General features: G+C 40.4%; 2 protein-coding genes across 9 annotated transcripts in view; one reads left to right on the top strand and one right to left on the bottom strand.

Annotated features, from left to right (window-relative positions):
• The window catches only part of cadm1a (cell adhesion molecule 1a), a 174,454-nt gene that overhangs the window by 15,402 nt on the left and 146,261 nt on the right, over nucleotides 1–12,791 (bottom strand). For all 8 annotated transcript variants that reach the window (XM_077740240.1, XM_077740236.1, XM_077740239.1 and 5 more), the window contains 5 exons: nucleotides 10,760–10,912; nucleotides 10,335–10,472; nucleotides 7,626–7,784; nucleotides 5,691–5,787; nucleotides 2,432–2,604 (listed from right to left, as the gene is read on the bottom strand). In XM_077740240.1, the coding sequence (XP_077596366.1) occupies nucleotides 2,432–2,604; nucleotides 5,691–5,787; nucleotides 7,626–7,784; nucleotides 10,335–10,472; nucleotides 10,760–10,912 (720 nt within the window). The remainder of the gene's footprint in view (nucleotides 1–2,431; nucleotides 2,605–5,690; nucleotides 5,788–7,625; nucleotides 7,785–10,334; nucleotides 10,473–10,759; nucleotides 10,913–12,791) is intronic.
• Nucleotides 1–12,791, top strand: part of plekhb1 (pleckstrin homology domain containing B1) — a 186,173-nt gene that overhangs the window by 35,413 nt on the left and 137,969 nt on the right. The gene's annotated exons all lie outside the window — the stretch shown is intronic.

Below are 12,791 nucleotides of genomic sequence, written 5' to 3'. Positions count from 1 at the left end.
ATAACTGGACTGCCAGTGATGCAAAATACCAGTGAATTCCACCCTAAAATTCGAGCCTAGAACGCCCAAATGGCAAAACAGTGCGTCCCATGAACTCCCAACTAATGCTAAAATCATTCCTCCTATAATCACATCCCTAATGATATTTCCCAACCGGCGATTTGACAACATTAGGGCTACTGCTTGGGAGAGTTTGGAAATGGCGCTGTAATGTAAAGCACTGGAATAAGTAAGACTCTCCAGCCGGACCCCGAGGGATGAAAATTGGGTTATTGGCTTCCTGTAAACAAGGCGAGAGCTTTTGCCTGCCGCTCGCATGAGGGAAAAGCCTAATGGTTGTGTTTTCTCACCCCTGCGAAGTTAGGGCCATTTGCCGAGACCCCCACGACACATTCTGTCCGCCCGCTAACGCTGTTAGTGTCAGCCGCTCTTTCGCTCCCCTCCATCACGCGGGGGTCACAATAGGCTGGGATTGGACGTATTAGACGAGGAAGCTGGGGGCGACCGCATTTGTTTTGTCTGGGATGGCGGGGCGGGCGGGCACGCTTTATCATTGGGTTACTGGCGCCACAATACACAGTGTTGTGATGATATTGTGGCCCGCTATGAAACAAATGCGCTGCAGAGGATATAAAAAGCAAACGCCAGGCCAGTTTGTGTAGCCCGGGGAAAATGTTGCTCGTAAAAAGGAGGGCGACACATGGGTTTCATTTGATTTTTTCTCTCCAAAATAAAAATGTACTGGGGTTAAAATGCATTAAAAAAGTGGGTATACATGGAGGCATCTGTTCTGGTTGGGCAGGTTTATGTCAAGTGCTTTTCGATGGGTTTTGGGTGAAACATTAAGAGTAAGAGACATTTTTTTTGTCTTAACTCTTTGGCTAACATTGATGCTGATGAACGTCATTGGAAAAGAGAGGTTCAAATCATTTGGACGTCAAATAGAGACAGACTAGTCACATGATTGAAGTCTATCATCATTGAGGGCACTGAATCTTGGAGGGTTAAAGCCAATAAAAATAGCAAATGAGTGGGTTATTAACAAAGTATTTGCTTTGATAATCAATTAGTTGTCAACTAATGTCTAGCATAAAACCCACAATGACATTATACAACTAAGTGTATTACTATAATCCTGTTTACTCCAATTGTGCTATGATTTACCATAATTCATATATGATTTACAGTAAATAAACAGGTAGAACTCATTCCATTTTAAGTGTAAATGTCTTGAAGCAATTTGCGTGTACCTCAGACTACTACACACTCCACACACTACGCAATACCCTTAAATTACCGAGCCACACATATGGGATTCAATTAAATAACGGCGTGTTTACTCAAATTGAGGCGTCACAATTGCTGCCAATCACGTTAATTTCCCTTCACGTGGATTTAAAATGCAGACGCTGGTATTGAAAAAAAATGAGGCTACTATCCAGACAACAACGGCTTGACGTTGTTGCATGGAACTCCTCATTAACACGACTTGCCGCGTTGTAAACAAATCTACTCTGTCGGCGTCCGTCAAGTGACGGCAGCGTTAGAGAAACAGGAAAATAAAAAGCTTTTCACTAGTCCAATTCTCCAGGACAATAGATGGCAAATTATCTATGGAAGGTGAAATTGAAGTCATTTGGCACGGAAGAGTGAGCGCATTCGAGCGTAATGCTCGAAGAGAGGAGGGCGGGCGGCGAGGGGTCTTGATGTTATTGCTTCTAACAGTGCGAAATGAGCGATGATCATGTGGCAATGAGTCAACTGCACACAGAAGAACAACAGGAAGATATCCAGTAATGGAAGGTTATTGTGGGGTTGACATCGTTTGGTCTTGAGATTAGCGCAAAGGTACAACTGGTCGGCGGAGGCGACCTTTCATTTAACTGAAATACAGGAGGAAATCAAGTCGGATTGGACGAAACCCTTTATGATCACGGTGGCAAAAGATGGAGTTCATCATTGGTTATTATTCACCGCTCCAATCTATTTAAACTTGAATACAGATGCCAATAAACAGGGAATTTTACACATAAAATAATCTATGTAATCATCTATAATGTCTATGATAAGAAATTGATCCTAATTGGGATTGAGTATGAAAAACTGGAATACTTCTCAAATAGGATTAAATAGAAATTCATCAGAAATATTTATGACCGGACATTTGGTCGCTGGTCTTTTGGTCCTTTTTGGTCGCCGGTCAAATGTACTTAGATATTAAACAGTACTAAGTTATTAAACTCTTTCTCTTAGATATTAAACTTTTTCTCATGAATATAATTTTGAGAGCTGGTTTCAACAGTAAACTCTCTGTCACCAAAAGTCCGGCAACCAAACGTCCGAGCACCGAAATATTGGACCACATCTTGAAATTTTCTCACACACACAAAAACGAAATACTTATGAAGTACTATATCTTTGATGGACGTACCATATACGTAGAGGACATAGTCGTCAAAAGCCTCTCCCAAAGAGTTGGCTGCCACGCAGCGATACGTTCCATTGTAGGACTTGTTGAGGTTTTCGATGTAAAGGTCAGCACCGGTGATGACGGCGTGGGACGGAACATCGTCGTCCACTTTCACCCAGCTCACCCGCTGTGGCCTAAAAAAAAAAAAACAATAATAAATGACATATAATGAGCTAACGTGCCTTTGACATAACTCATTGAACTATGCCCGTATCCATAATTAAGTGTTCTTTCAACAATCTCCCTCAGAATGACAAGCAAATGACTACCTGGCTAATGTCGCTAATTGAACAAACGTATCCGACGCCAAAGGACGCGCCACGTGCTCTCCGACAATGATCGTCTTGCCCGTAAGCGCATTTCGCCGCCGATTTGGCTTCATCAACAGCCTCTCATGGGCATTTGGGAAACAAAGGAGGCTAATCAAAGGCTGCTTATGTGTAAACAAGATATATTATAATGACATTACAGTTTTTGCGCTTCCTCGTAAAAAAAAGCGAGACGCCTTCACGCCGTGGCGAAGAATTTGTTTGCAAATTGCTTCTGTGGAGGTGGCCCGGTGTTTATTTCTCTGCCTCTGCCAAAACCCAAGTTTATGGCGTCATGACATATTCCAGTTTTATGACAATGAGCATGCGAACGGGGGAAAAAAAAAAGGACAAAACGCAGTTTGTCACCCCCGCGCGCCCGCCGCTTGTTATTTCCCCCGACCGAGCGCTGATGGGCTCTCTATTCTAACATCACATTAAAAAAAAAAACTTGTTTGAAAACATATGGCATGGAAGGAGCGGGCTGGGAGAAGCAAACAAGGTGAAAACTCCGGGAAAAGAAAATACGTGGGCGGAAAGAAACTAATAAACAAATCACAAGTGTATTTAACTGCTGCGGGAGAGAGAGAGATAGAGAGAGATAGAGAGAGATAGAGAGAAAGAGAGAGAGAGAGAGAGAGAGAGAGAGAGAGAGAGAGAGAGAGAGAGAGAGAGAGAGAGAGAGAGAGAGAGAGAGAGAGAGAGAGAGAGAGATGTGTCTTTTTCCTCTGATTTTCATAAGATGCCTGAATCGAGAGACAAAACAGTCAGTTATATAAATGGGAAGAAATAAGAAAAAAAATGCTTATTATAAGCTTCACTTTATATGTTACTTGATAGGAAAATGCCACTGGAGGGCACTAGTTCAATGATTTCATTAAATATGGATTAAAGGTGGGAAAATGTCCCTTGTGAAATTAAATATGGGACTTTTTTTTAAAGGGGAATATTTTTAGTTTACATCTAATCAAGAGGTTTCATTCTTTTGCTGTAAATTTAAATGGATTGGTCGCTTATTTATGCTTGATCCATTTGAATTGGGAGGTCCGTTCATTCCTTCAATGACAGCCGATTAGTTAATGTTACAATTAGTGTTGTGCAATTCAGACAGGCCTCACTTTAAAGTCCACAAAGACAAAAAATGGTGAATCTGAGTGTAATGATGATTTCGGTTCAATGTGTAAAACATTAAACATTACAAATTCTGTCTCCCCATCGCTCTATCGATCCCGACTGGTGTTAGCCAACACAATTCTAACCAAACAAGGATGATTTCCCATAATACCTGTGGCTACCCACACCTATTACGTGCAAATAGGTGTGGGATTTCAGCTTTTGTCTGAAACACAGCATGGTTTCAGTCTAAACTCCCACTGGTCTTGATTTTGTCTTGGTGGGGAGTATTTATACGAGTATACTTAATACTTGGAAGGCTGTGATGTGAATATATTTCGGATACTGAGTCGTTTAGTGCCACCAATCCCGAAGAAATGAAAGATTGGGTTGACATGTAACCAACCTGCGTAATAAAGGCAACAACAAGTTGCGTTTTTTGGGGTTTTTGATTGACATTTGACAGAATTTTACTCCTTTAAAGGCCTAGGAGAGTTCCCAGGGAATTGTCTTGTCACTGTTGCCACATTACTGGCACATTGGCGTCTCCTGATGACGACGACTTTGTTCCAGTTTAAATTTGAACTGCCTTGTCAACAAACTGCGCTGACAGACACCAGACGCGGCAGCTGTCTTCATGTTGGAAGAGTTTGTCAGGTCCCCCTACTCCGCCTTCTGGCACTAATGGCTTTATTTTTACTTGGTGATGTTTGAAAATGCAAACACCCACGCCATATAAACAAATGACAACTTTATTAAGAGATGACATACGCAAAATCATCACTCAATGGGCGTTAATTAGCATTACAGCTTTTAGAATGATAGGGACAAAGTACCTTGTTGTTGCTAACTATGTGCACTATTTGGAATAATTTGGAGGGGATTCCACCTTTGGGTGGGAATAGGGACATTCCCGATTAATACAATTTTTTAACGAGTAGAATTTGGTAAAAAATATATGTTTTTGTTAAGTATGAACTCACTGGCTGCCATAAATAGAGATTGACGTTAAACATGATCAGAATCAGGCAAATAATTTTTAGAAAATCTGAATCAGGTCATATAGATCTGGCCTTTAAGATTTTTTTTTGTTAATTTAAGGAGCAACAAAGACAAAGAAACGATAAAAAGTATGTTTTTTTATGATGGAACCTTTTTTAGAAGATGCAAATCTGATTGCAATAGATTGTCTTGTATATTTTTTAAAAATAAAATAAGAACGATGGACAATGGTAATGTCAAAAGAAGCACAGATGTATGTTTTTTAATGCATTAATGGTGGTATTGGCCAACCCTCGGTGACCAGGACTCAAACTGGGACTCCTCTAGATAAAACCATTCCTCACTGAATCTCATGGGTAGACTGGGAAATGCTTTGGTGTTCTGGACCTTTGTGGGCAGGATAAGTGGATGATAATAAATGGATAAATGTCTAAGCTTATGCCTTGGGTCTTACTGCTCTCTCTCCCAGCTGGAGTATTGTGAAAATAATGCCACGTGATTGTTGCTGGGATGTCCAATGGGAGTTGCCTAGGAGGTATTTGGCGGTTCCAGGACCATTGGGCACCCCTCCCAGATTAAATTGATCACATGTCTGGTAGTGAAAGACTATCTACAAGATTGAATGTCTATCGATTGTCATTGGCCCTCAAAGAGTTCAAGTCAGGCTAAAAAAATCCCCTAAATCAAATGGGAAACGTTGTATTTCCACACTGCTCGATTTTAGCTCATTTATTGATATTCTGGTCAGGGAAGTGATATTTAATATGCATGTGTTCATTTGTATGTGTGCGTCTTACTGAGGTTTGCCTTTGGCGTGACACGTCAATTCCAGGTTCTCGCCTTCTCTTGTGAGACCCTGAGGAAACTCGACCATGATCTTAACCTCGGGCTTGTCTGAAAGGAAAAAAGAAAGATAGAGCAGAAGAGAAAAATGAGAAAAAGTGGGCCCATATCACGGAAAAATTATCTTCTTTTAAACGTCTCCCTGTAATCATTTCACAAGGGGGAATCGCTACGCATTATCCAAAACGCAGCCGTATTTTTCAGCTTGTTTCGCATGATGCGGTTCGGTTTGATAGAATTTCAAGTGTACTGTTGAATGCGTACGTTTCTGTCAATCCAAATAAATGCGCCCTTTCTATGCCAAGCTTTTATTCTCCTGTTCCATTCTATTGGATCCATCCTTCGTCGGGGGCCAAGTACAACACAAACAAATGTTCAGAACAGAATTGCCTCTGAATAAGAACTACAAAAAATAAAATCAAAAACCTTTGTGTTGCTTGACAATGACACAGTAGAGAGATTCTTACAAGCTATACAAAGAAAAGGTCTCACCAGAACTGAAGAAACCCATGATATAAATCCAGTGTTTGACCTGAACAGAACTGGTTTTGAGCGTAATATTGATTGAAGACATTGACAAAATCAGTGAAAACGTCAAATAATAATTTTTAAGGTAATACTCCCAACAACGACGAGGCGAGAACGGCTTCCCAGAGGTGAGCCGTTCAGTCCAACGCCGGCGTTCCGACCTTGTTGGCAACAAACAACGTTGTCTGGCCGTCCATCTGTCTAAATCACATCCTGTCAGTCGCAGTGATGGACGGTCGACAGGGCGGAAAGCCAAAGCCAAGCCGAGACAACAGACTGGCCGCCCGGGATCCGTTTCCACTACGAGGACGGCCACGTGACCTTGTTTTTTTTCCCCGCCGCCGTCCTTGGGTTTACTTCAATAGCCGAAGGCAGTTATGGCCGCATTTGCTGTCTGCTCTTGATGGAGAAATATGCACTGCAGAGCAACGCACTTGGAGGGGAGGGGGTGAAATAGTGCTTGTTGTATGCAAGGGGGCTGTTATCATTATGCCAACTGAATTATTTGCCTTATTGTGCACAGGCGCTGGAGACGGCCGCTATCCATCTTGGCACGGCCGGCTGACCTTAAGGGAGAAAACAAGAAGGCAGCCGAGCCAAACGGCTCTGATTCGCTTCCACGAACGAAGAGCCATTACGGGCTTGACGCCGTCCCCGGACAATGAGATTTCTTAGCTTTGGGTACTACACACTGCGCAAAACACACTGTTTGTTCACGTGGCAGCCCATTCAAATTCAAATCACCTGGTCTGGCTACCAGTAAGGAAAATTTTGGGGTGCTTGGACGTTTGGTCGCCGGTCAAATGGTGACAGAGAGTGTACTGTTGAAACCAGCTCTCAAAATTATATCTATGAGATACAGTTTAATATCTAAGAGAGATAGTTTAATATTTAAAATATAGTTTAAAATCTAAGTACGGTTTAATATCTAAGTACTGTTTAATATCTAAGTACTGTTTAATATCTAAGTATTGTTTAATATCTAATTATTGTTTAATATCTAAGTACTGTTTAATATGTAAGTATTGTTTAATATCTAAGTATTGTTTAATATCTAAGCACTGTTTAATATCTAAGTACATTTGACATTTTGGAAGTTCATAAGGCTGATAAAATCAACAAGTATTTTTCAACTATGTGCTTCAGGTTAAAATGTCCTGGTGAGACAATCTCTGAAATTTCTGTCAGCACACTTTCTTCAATTTGTCCTTTTTAATCAACAATGGTCGCAAGCTGAGGGATCTAAAGCTTAATTCGTGTGACATCGAAAACATCCGCGACCTGACCTCGGATAAAGTTGGAGAAAATAGCTGAATTGTCTATTAACGGCCATTCCTGTGAATAGATAGAAAACAACTTACACTGCACTTCCAAGTATTTCTGCGCTTGAAAGTCTTTGACCGCCGGGTGGTCCACAATGCAAAGCACGGGGACACCATCGTCCTCCTTGTTGACGGTAAACGTGAGGCGGCTGGTGACCGTGTACATCCTGTCGTAAGTCAGCTCCACTTTGGGCTTTCCTGCAGGGAAATGAGTTTTTAGATTTGGCGCAATAGTAGTAGTCGTTTAAAACGTCAGAAGCAAAGACTTTGCTGCTGCCAGATCTTAATACGAACAGCTGCAGCCAACAGTGGATTTTTTGGTGAAGAGTACACCCTCACACCTTCCCTCCCGCGGCTCAAGCGCCGTCAAGGAGGTGACAGCTGCCTCTGCGGATGCCAGGAAAGCAAACCCGTGTGATGTGCCGGGTGTAAAGGGAGAGTTTATAATGAATATGCCGCGTCTGGAGGATTCGCAGACGTGTAACCACCTGACACGGAGACCTGAAGGTGACTGCCGGAAACTCAGAACGTCTTTGAAAGTAGCTCAGAAAAGAAGGCATAGTGCTTTCTTCATAAATCATGGCGCCCTAAGTTGCAAATAGTTGATTGAAGTAGCCCTGTTCACCCTGGTAACTTTGTTATTTTGCTTTTTCATTATTGTGTCCAGAATTTGAAAAGTTGTTCGGCAAGGGAAGGCTTCTAGGGGTCTTTTTGAGTACTCTTTTAATATTAGGAATGTCAAATATGGAATGGATTGTAGGCAGTATACTCTCATGAAAGGAAAGATACAGATATTTTCCATTCACTGTGTACTTTGTAGGAGCAAATCTGTTCTAAATGGATTGTTTGGTCGGCAATGAAAGGGAAGACAAATGGTTTGGCCTTGAAATGCAGTGCATTCTTTCTGACTATCCCTCTGATGAACTTTTCCAATGAAACAGTGCGTCACCATGATACTTTAAAATGTTGCCTTTAACTTACCAAAGGATATTGCATTTTCTGTTTAATTAAACTTTTTTTTTTTTTAGCAAAATACGGTTGTATAAGAGACTTGTGATCAAAGAGGAAGAGATTTAGCAACAATAAGGGATTGGATTATAGAGATAGTATCCATAAAATTCAGATTTTTAATTTGGAGTAGCTGACTATGACTCTTTTGAAGAGAAGTGAATAAAATGTTACAAATGAGGTGTTCATTCATCACCACCATCGTCTCACAGAAGTTCAGCACTGAAAGAGGCGACTAAAACTAAACCTAAAACTCTACAGTCCTATTTTGTAAGTAAGCTCTAAGATTTTGCACCCCTTTCCAACGTTCACTTTGAACCATTAAGACAGTCTTGTGAATGTATAAAAGGCTTGAATAAAATATACTTTTTTTCCCAACCAAATGTTCTTTCATGCTGCGTTAGAAGCAACGAAGAAAAGCTAGCTTTAGGTCATCGTAGACTCAAAAATAATGGCCGCCCTTGTCCCCGTCACTTGACGAGATACCACTTCTTTTTTTTGTGACTCTTTCAGCGAGAACAGAAGAAAAAAAATAATGGTCTGTGTTGTTTGATCTGGTGCTGGTGCAATGTCAGCTTAGGAGAGACGCTGATATCACAGGCGAGCACATGTTAATAAATCGCTAAACAAGTCGGATAAGAGGAATAGGAAAGGTGAGGGGAGATAATGACGCATATCCAGAGAGACGCTTGGATTTTTGTCGATGAGCTGTTAAATCGCCGTAGCCATCTTTGTCCTCTGCCTCGTAACGTAGAAAAAACTTTACACTTGGATTGATCCATTCGCGTTCTGTGGAGGTTGAATTTATGCATTTGTATAAAGCTTGAGGAATTTCTTTTAGACGGGGCTAGATAGGATAGATAATATTTGATATGTCCCAGGTCTGATCATTTTCAGAGGCTTGGAATTGGGTAAAATTGGGTGTTTAGATTTTGTTGTTGTTTTAATAGCTCATTGGTTGCCCAGTTTGATGGAGAAGTACAATAACTTTTTTTTCAAATTGAGGGAAATAAGACTACAAGGCCCAACCTCCATTTCTAAGGTTTTGTATCTGGACTCGTTATGGGCGGATCCACCAAAATCAGGTGACTTGGGCTCGACTGGCATGCAAAAAAGTAGCCGTCGGGACATCCCTAGTTCAAATGGTATTGTTTTACAAATATGTTATGTATTACAAAAAAGCCTTACTATACTATGTTGTTTTATTAAGAAAACAAGCCTTACTATATTATGTCGTTTTTTTTAATTGCTCGAATGCAAGGCATGAATTTTGACTAACATCTATTAAGTTGATTCAGTTCAATGAACTTGCATTTGACAGAAAACAAAGCAACAAAATCATTCATTAGACTTTGCTTTGTTATGTTCCGGCTTGTAAAAAAACGCCTTCAGGCCCACGCCAGCCGGGAAGAACAATATGGTAGCAGAGTGCATGCCTGCTAAGTACAACTAGTATTCTATTCAAGTGAGGAGTGGTAATTTGGCCAATTACCGGCCGATTGTTGTCAAAGACATTGCAGTCCTCACAACAGCGAGTACAGATGGGGTCACGCTGTATTTATTCACTTTGCAAACGAGGATTGAAGAGAGAACGGGTAAAAATGTCAGAGCAAAGCTCTCGACTCTCAAACACGTATTCTAATATTTATTTTTAACCTTGATTTTTACCAAGGCAACATGTAACGTGGTTAAATACTGAGGTATTTTCACACTAGTAGCAGAACTATAAGAGACACCAACCTGGGAGCTCTTTATCACCCTTCAGCCATCGAATGGCGGCGGCGGGTTTACTGCTCATGGCGGTACAAGTCATCTCCGTTTCGTTTCCTTCGCTCAGCACCTCGTCGCGGGCCTCGATGATGGGGTTACCGGGAGGTACTACATACATCACAGCACAAAAATAAATGAAATAAGACAACACACTCAAACTTAGGAACTATCTTTTGTCATCAGTAAGATTTGTCTACCGGGAAAAGATTATCACATGCTTGAATAAAGATTGAAATAAAATGGAATATGGAGCTTTTTTATCTCAATCCACTTTGGATTGGAGATTTTTGCACCTTGTGAATGCAAAAAAAACCTTCCCAGATGTGGCAAATGGCGCCAAATGGAGCTGTCAATTAGAGAGAATGCAAGGGAGAACGCGGCGTGGGCGGTCCTACCCAGCACGGTGATGTCGGCGTAGGCCTCCTGTGGCGGGTCGGTGTACAGCTGGCAAACGTAGCGGCCCTCGTCTGACAGGGAGACGTTGTAAAGCGACACTCGTAGTTCGCTGTCGGAAAAGTTGACCAGCTGGAAGCGAGCGTCTTTCAGCGCTGAGGAAGAAAACAGAGACCGCAGATGGGCCGGGTCAGCACAAGATACGATACATATAAAAAAGTGCATCCGTTAACAGTACATATGAAACATATACAGAAGAAAAAGGACTAAAGTATTAACATACTCAACTGGGTCCAACTGAATAATGTGTACAATTCAACCAGAATCCTTTTGAGTTCAATAACTGTTCAATAATCCTTTACACTGGAAGATTAGCCAGTATTTCTTTTTTTTTTGGTAATAGGATCTCTCACTTTGACTTAATTACACAGATAAGCTCTACTACAGTCATCACTTTAATATGCTGGTGTCGCATGCTTTTCACTTAATGACTTAAGTAGACTCGGCCGTGCCGCCAGCTCTGTAAAATAACTCGTATTCCCCCTTTTTTGGTTGAAATTTAATATAAATTCAAATAATATGATATCCTTAACTGACCCAAAGATAATAACTTCTTTTAGGGTGATGACTAATGGAGATGTGCAGAGTTTCAACTTTTGTTTTGATACTTTTAGTCTCTATTTGTGGCTTTTTTTTTTTAATTCCTGGCATTTAACACTGCTTAATATGGATTAATGCAGAGAATGTGCAAGAAGTGAGTGGGCAGAACAAATAAGTCATCAAATTTAAACAGGAATATTCATGTTGGAGTTTAGCAGAAAGATCATCTTTAATATATATAACACTAAGTATGAGGAACTGCCAAAAATAATATAAACACCAACTGTGGTCACTTACAAAAACAAAATCAAGTGATCTAAGATACTGGATTGTTTCCAAAACGGCTATTGATTATTCCTGGAGTGATTAACTTGGAGTCAACAGAATTCTCAAATCAATATAGAAAGACACAAATTCCGAGGAAAATGGTAAAAGTTTCCTGGATAGAAGTAATAATACACCCCTCATAATTCCCACATGAGATAAAAGAGCTATTGCTATTCAACTTTATCCGCCTTAAGGAAAAAGGCTGGAGGTAAACAAGGGGATGTTGGAATATTAATTACTGCAATTGATTTGGTGCATCATTAAATGAGAACGCCGTATGCATTCTTAATGGGGGGTTTGGAAAGAGAGAGTTGAGACCACAACATTTAAAAGAAAGTGGTAGATTAAAAGAAGTTAGCAGAGTTAACTTGGAATTCAAGGGAATACAATTAACATTGCCATATGATTAAAAGCCTGGAATTGTCAATAGCGATATAGAAGCCAAGATAAGCATTTTGTATATGCTTCAAAATTTGGTCCTAGAATAACAAATCTGCATTAAAATATTTACACAAATACCTATATACCACTCATTTTATCATTTCTGTTAAAAAACTGTATGTCTTTTGGTGTAAAAAAATGCTTTTAATGTGGTTTACAAATCACAGATGATTGTAATTTTCCATCAAAAAATAAACTATAAAATAATACTACACCCCAATGAATCAAAACTGACATAACACTGCAGCAATTTATTCCTCTAAAATGAATACTTTCTTTGCACAAACGTCATAGCATTGAACTTTTCGCCTAACACTGACAAAGCAAGACAAACAATTTATTCAAAGACGGACGACTTTCTCTGATTACTAACTCTTCTTTCCAAGAATTGGACACAATGGCATCCAATGAGTTAAATGAGTGCCACCCCAAGGGTTAATAACGACGTTTACGCAAGCGGATGTCAACATAATGACTTTTCATTTCACATGGCGACTGCGCCGCAGCCTTGACAAGCGCCCCTCATTCAAACGGCTTGTTAGCATTCATTAGTTTCTAATCTGAATGCTTTAATTCAATTAAACATGTTGCCAAATCCACACAAAGTCAGGACTGCCTTGCACACACAGTCTTTACCGCCATAGAGTGGTTCCTAAACAAAAGATT

The sequence above is a fragment of the Stigmatopora nigra genome, chromosome 19 (genome assembly GCF_051989575.1).
Source record: "Stigmatopora nigra isolate UIUO_SnigA chromosome 19, RoL_Snig_1.1, whole genome shotgun sequence".
Classification (NCBI taxonomy): Eukaryota; Metazoa; Chordata; class Actinopteri; order Syngnathiformes; family Syngnathidae; genus Stigmatopora; species Stigmatopora nigra.
This window is presented reverse-complemented; position numbering and strand designations above follow the sequence as displayed.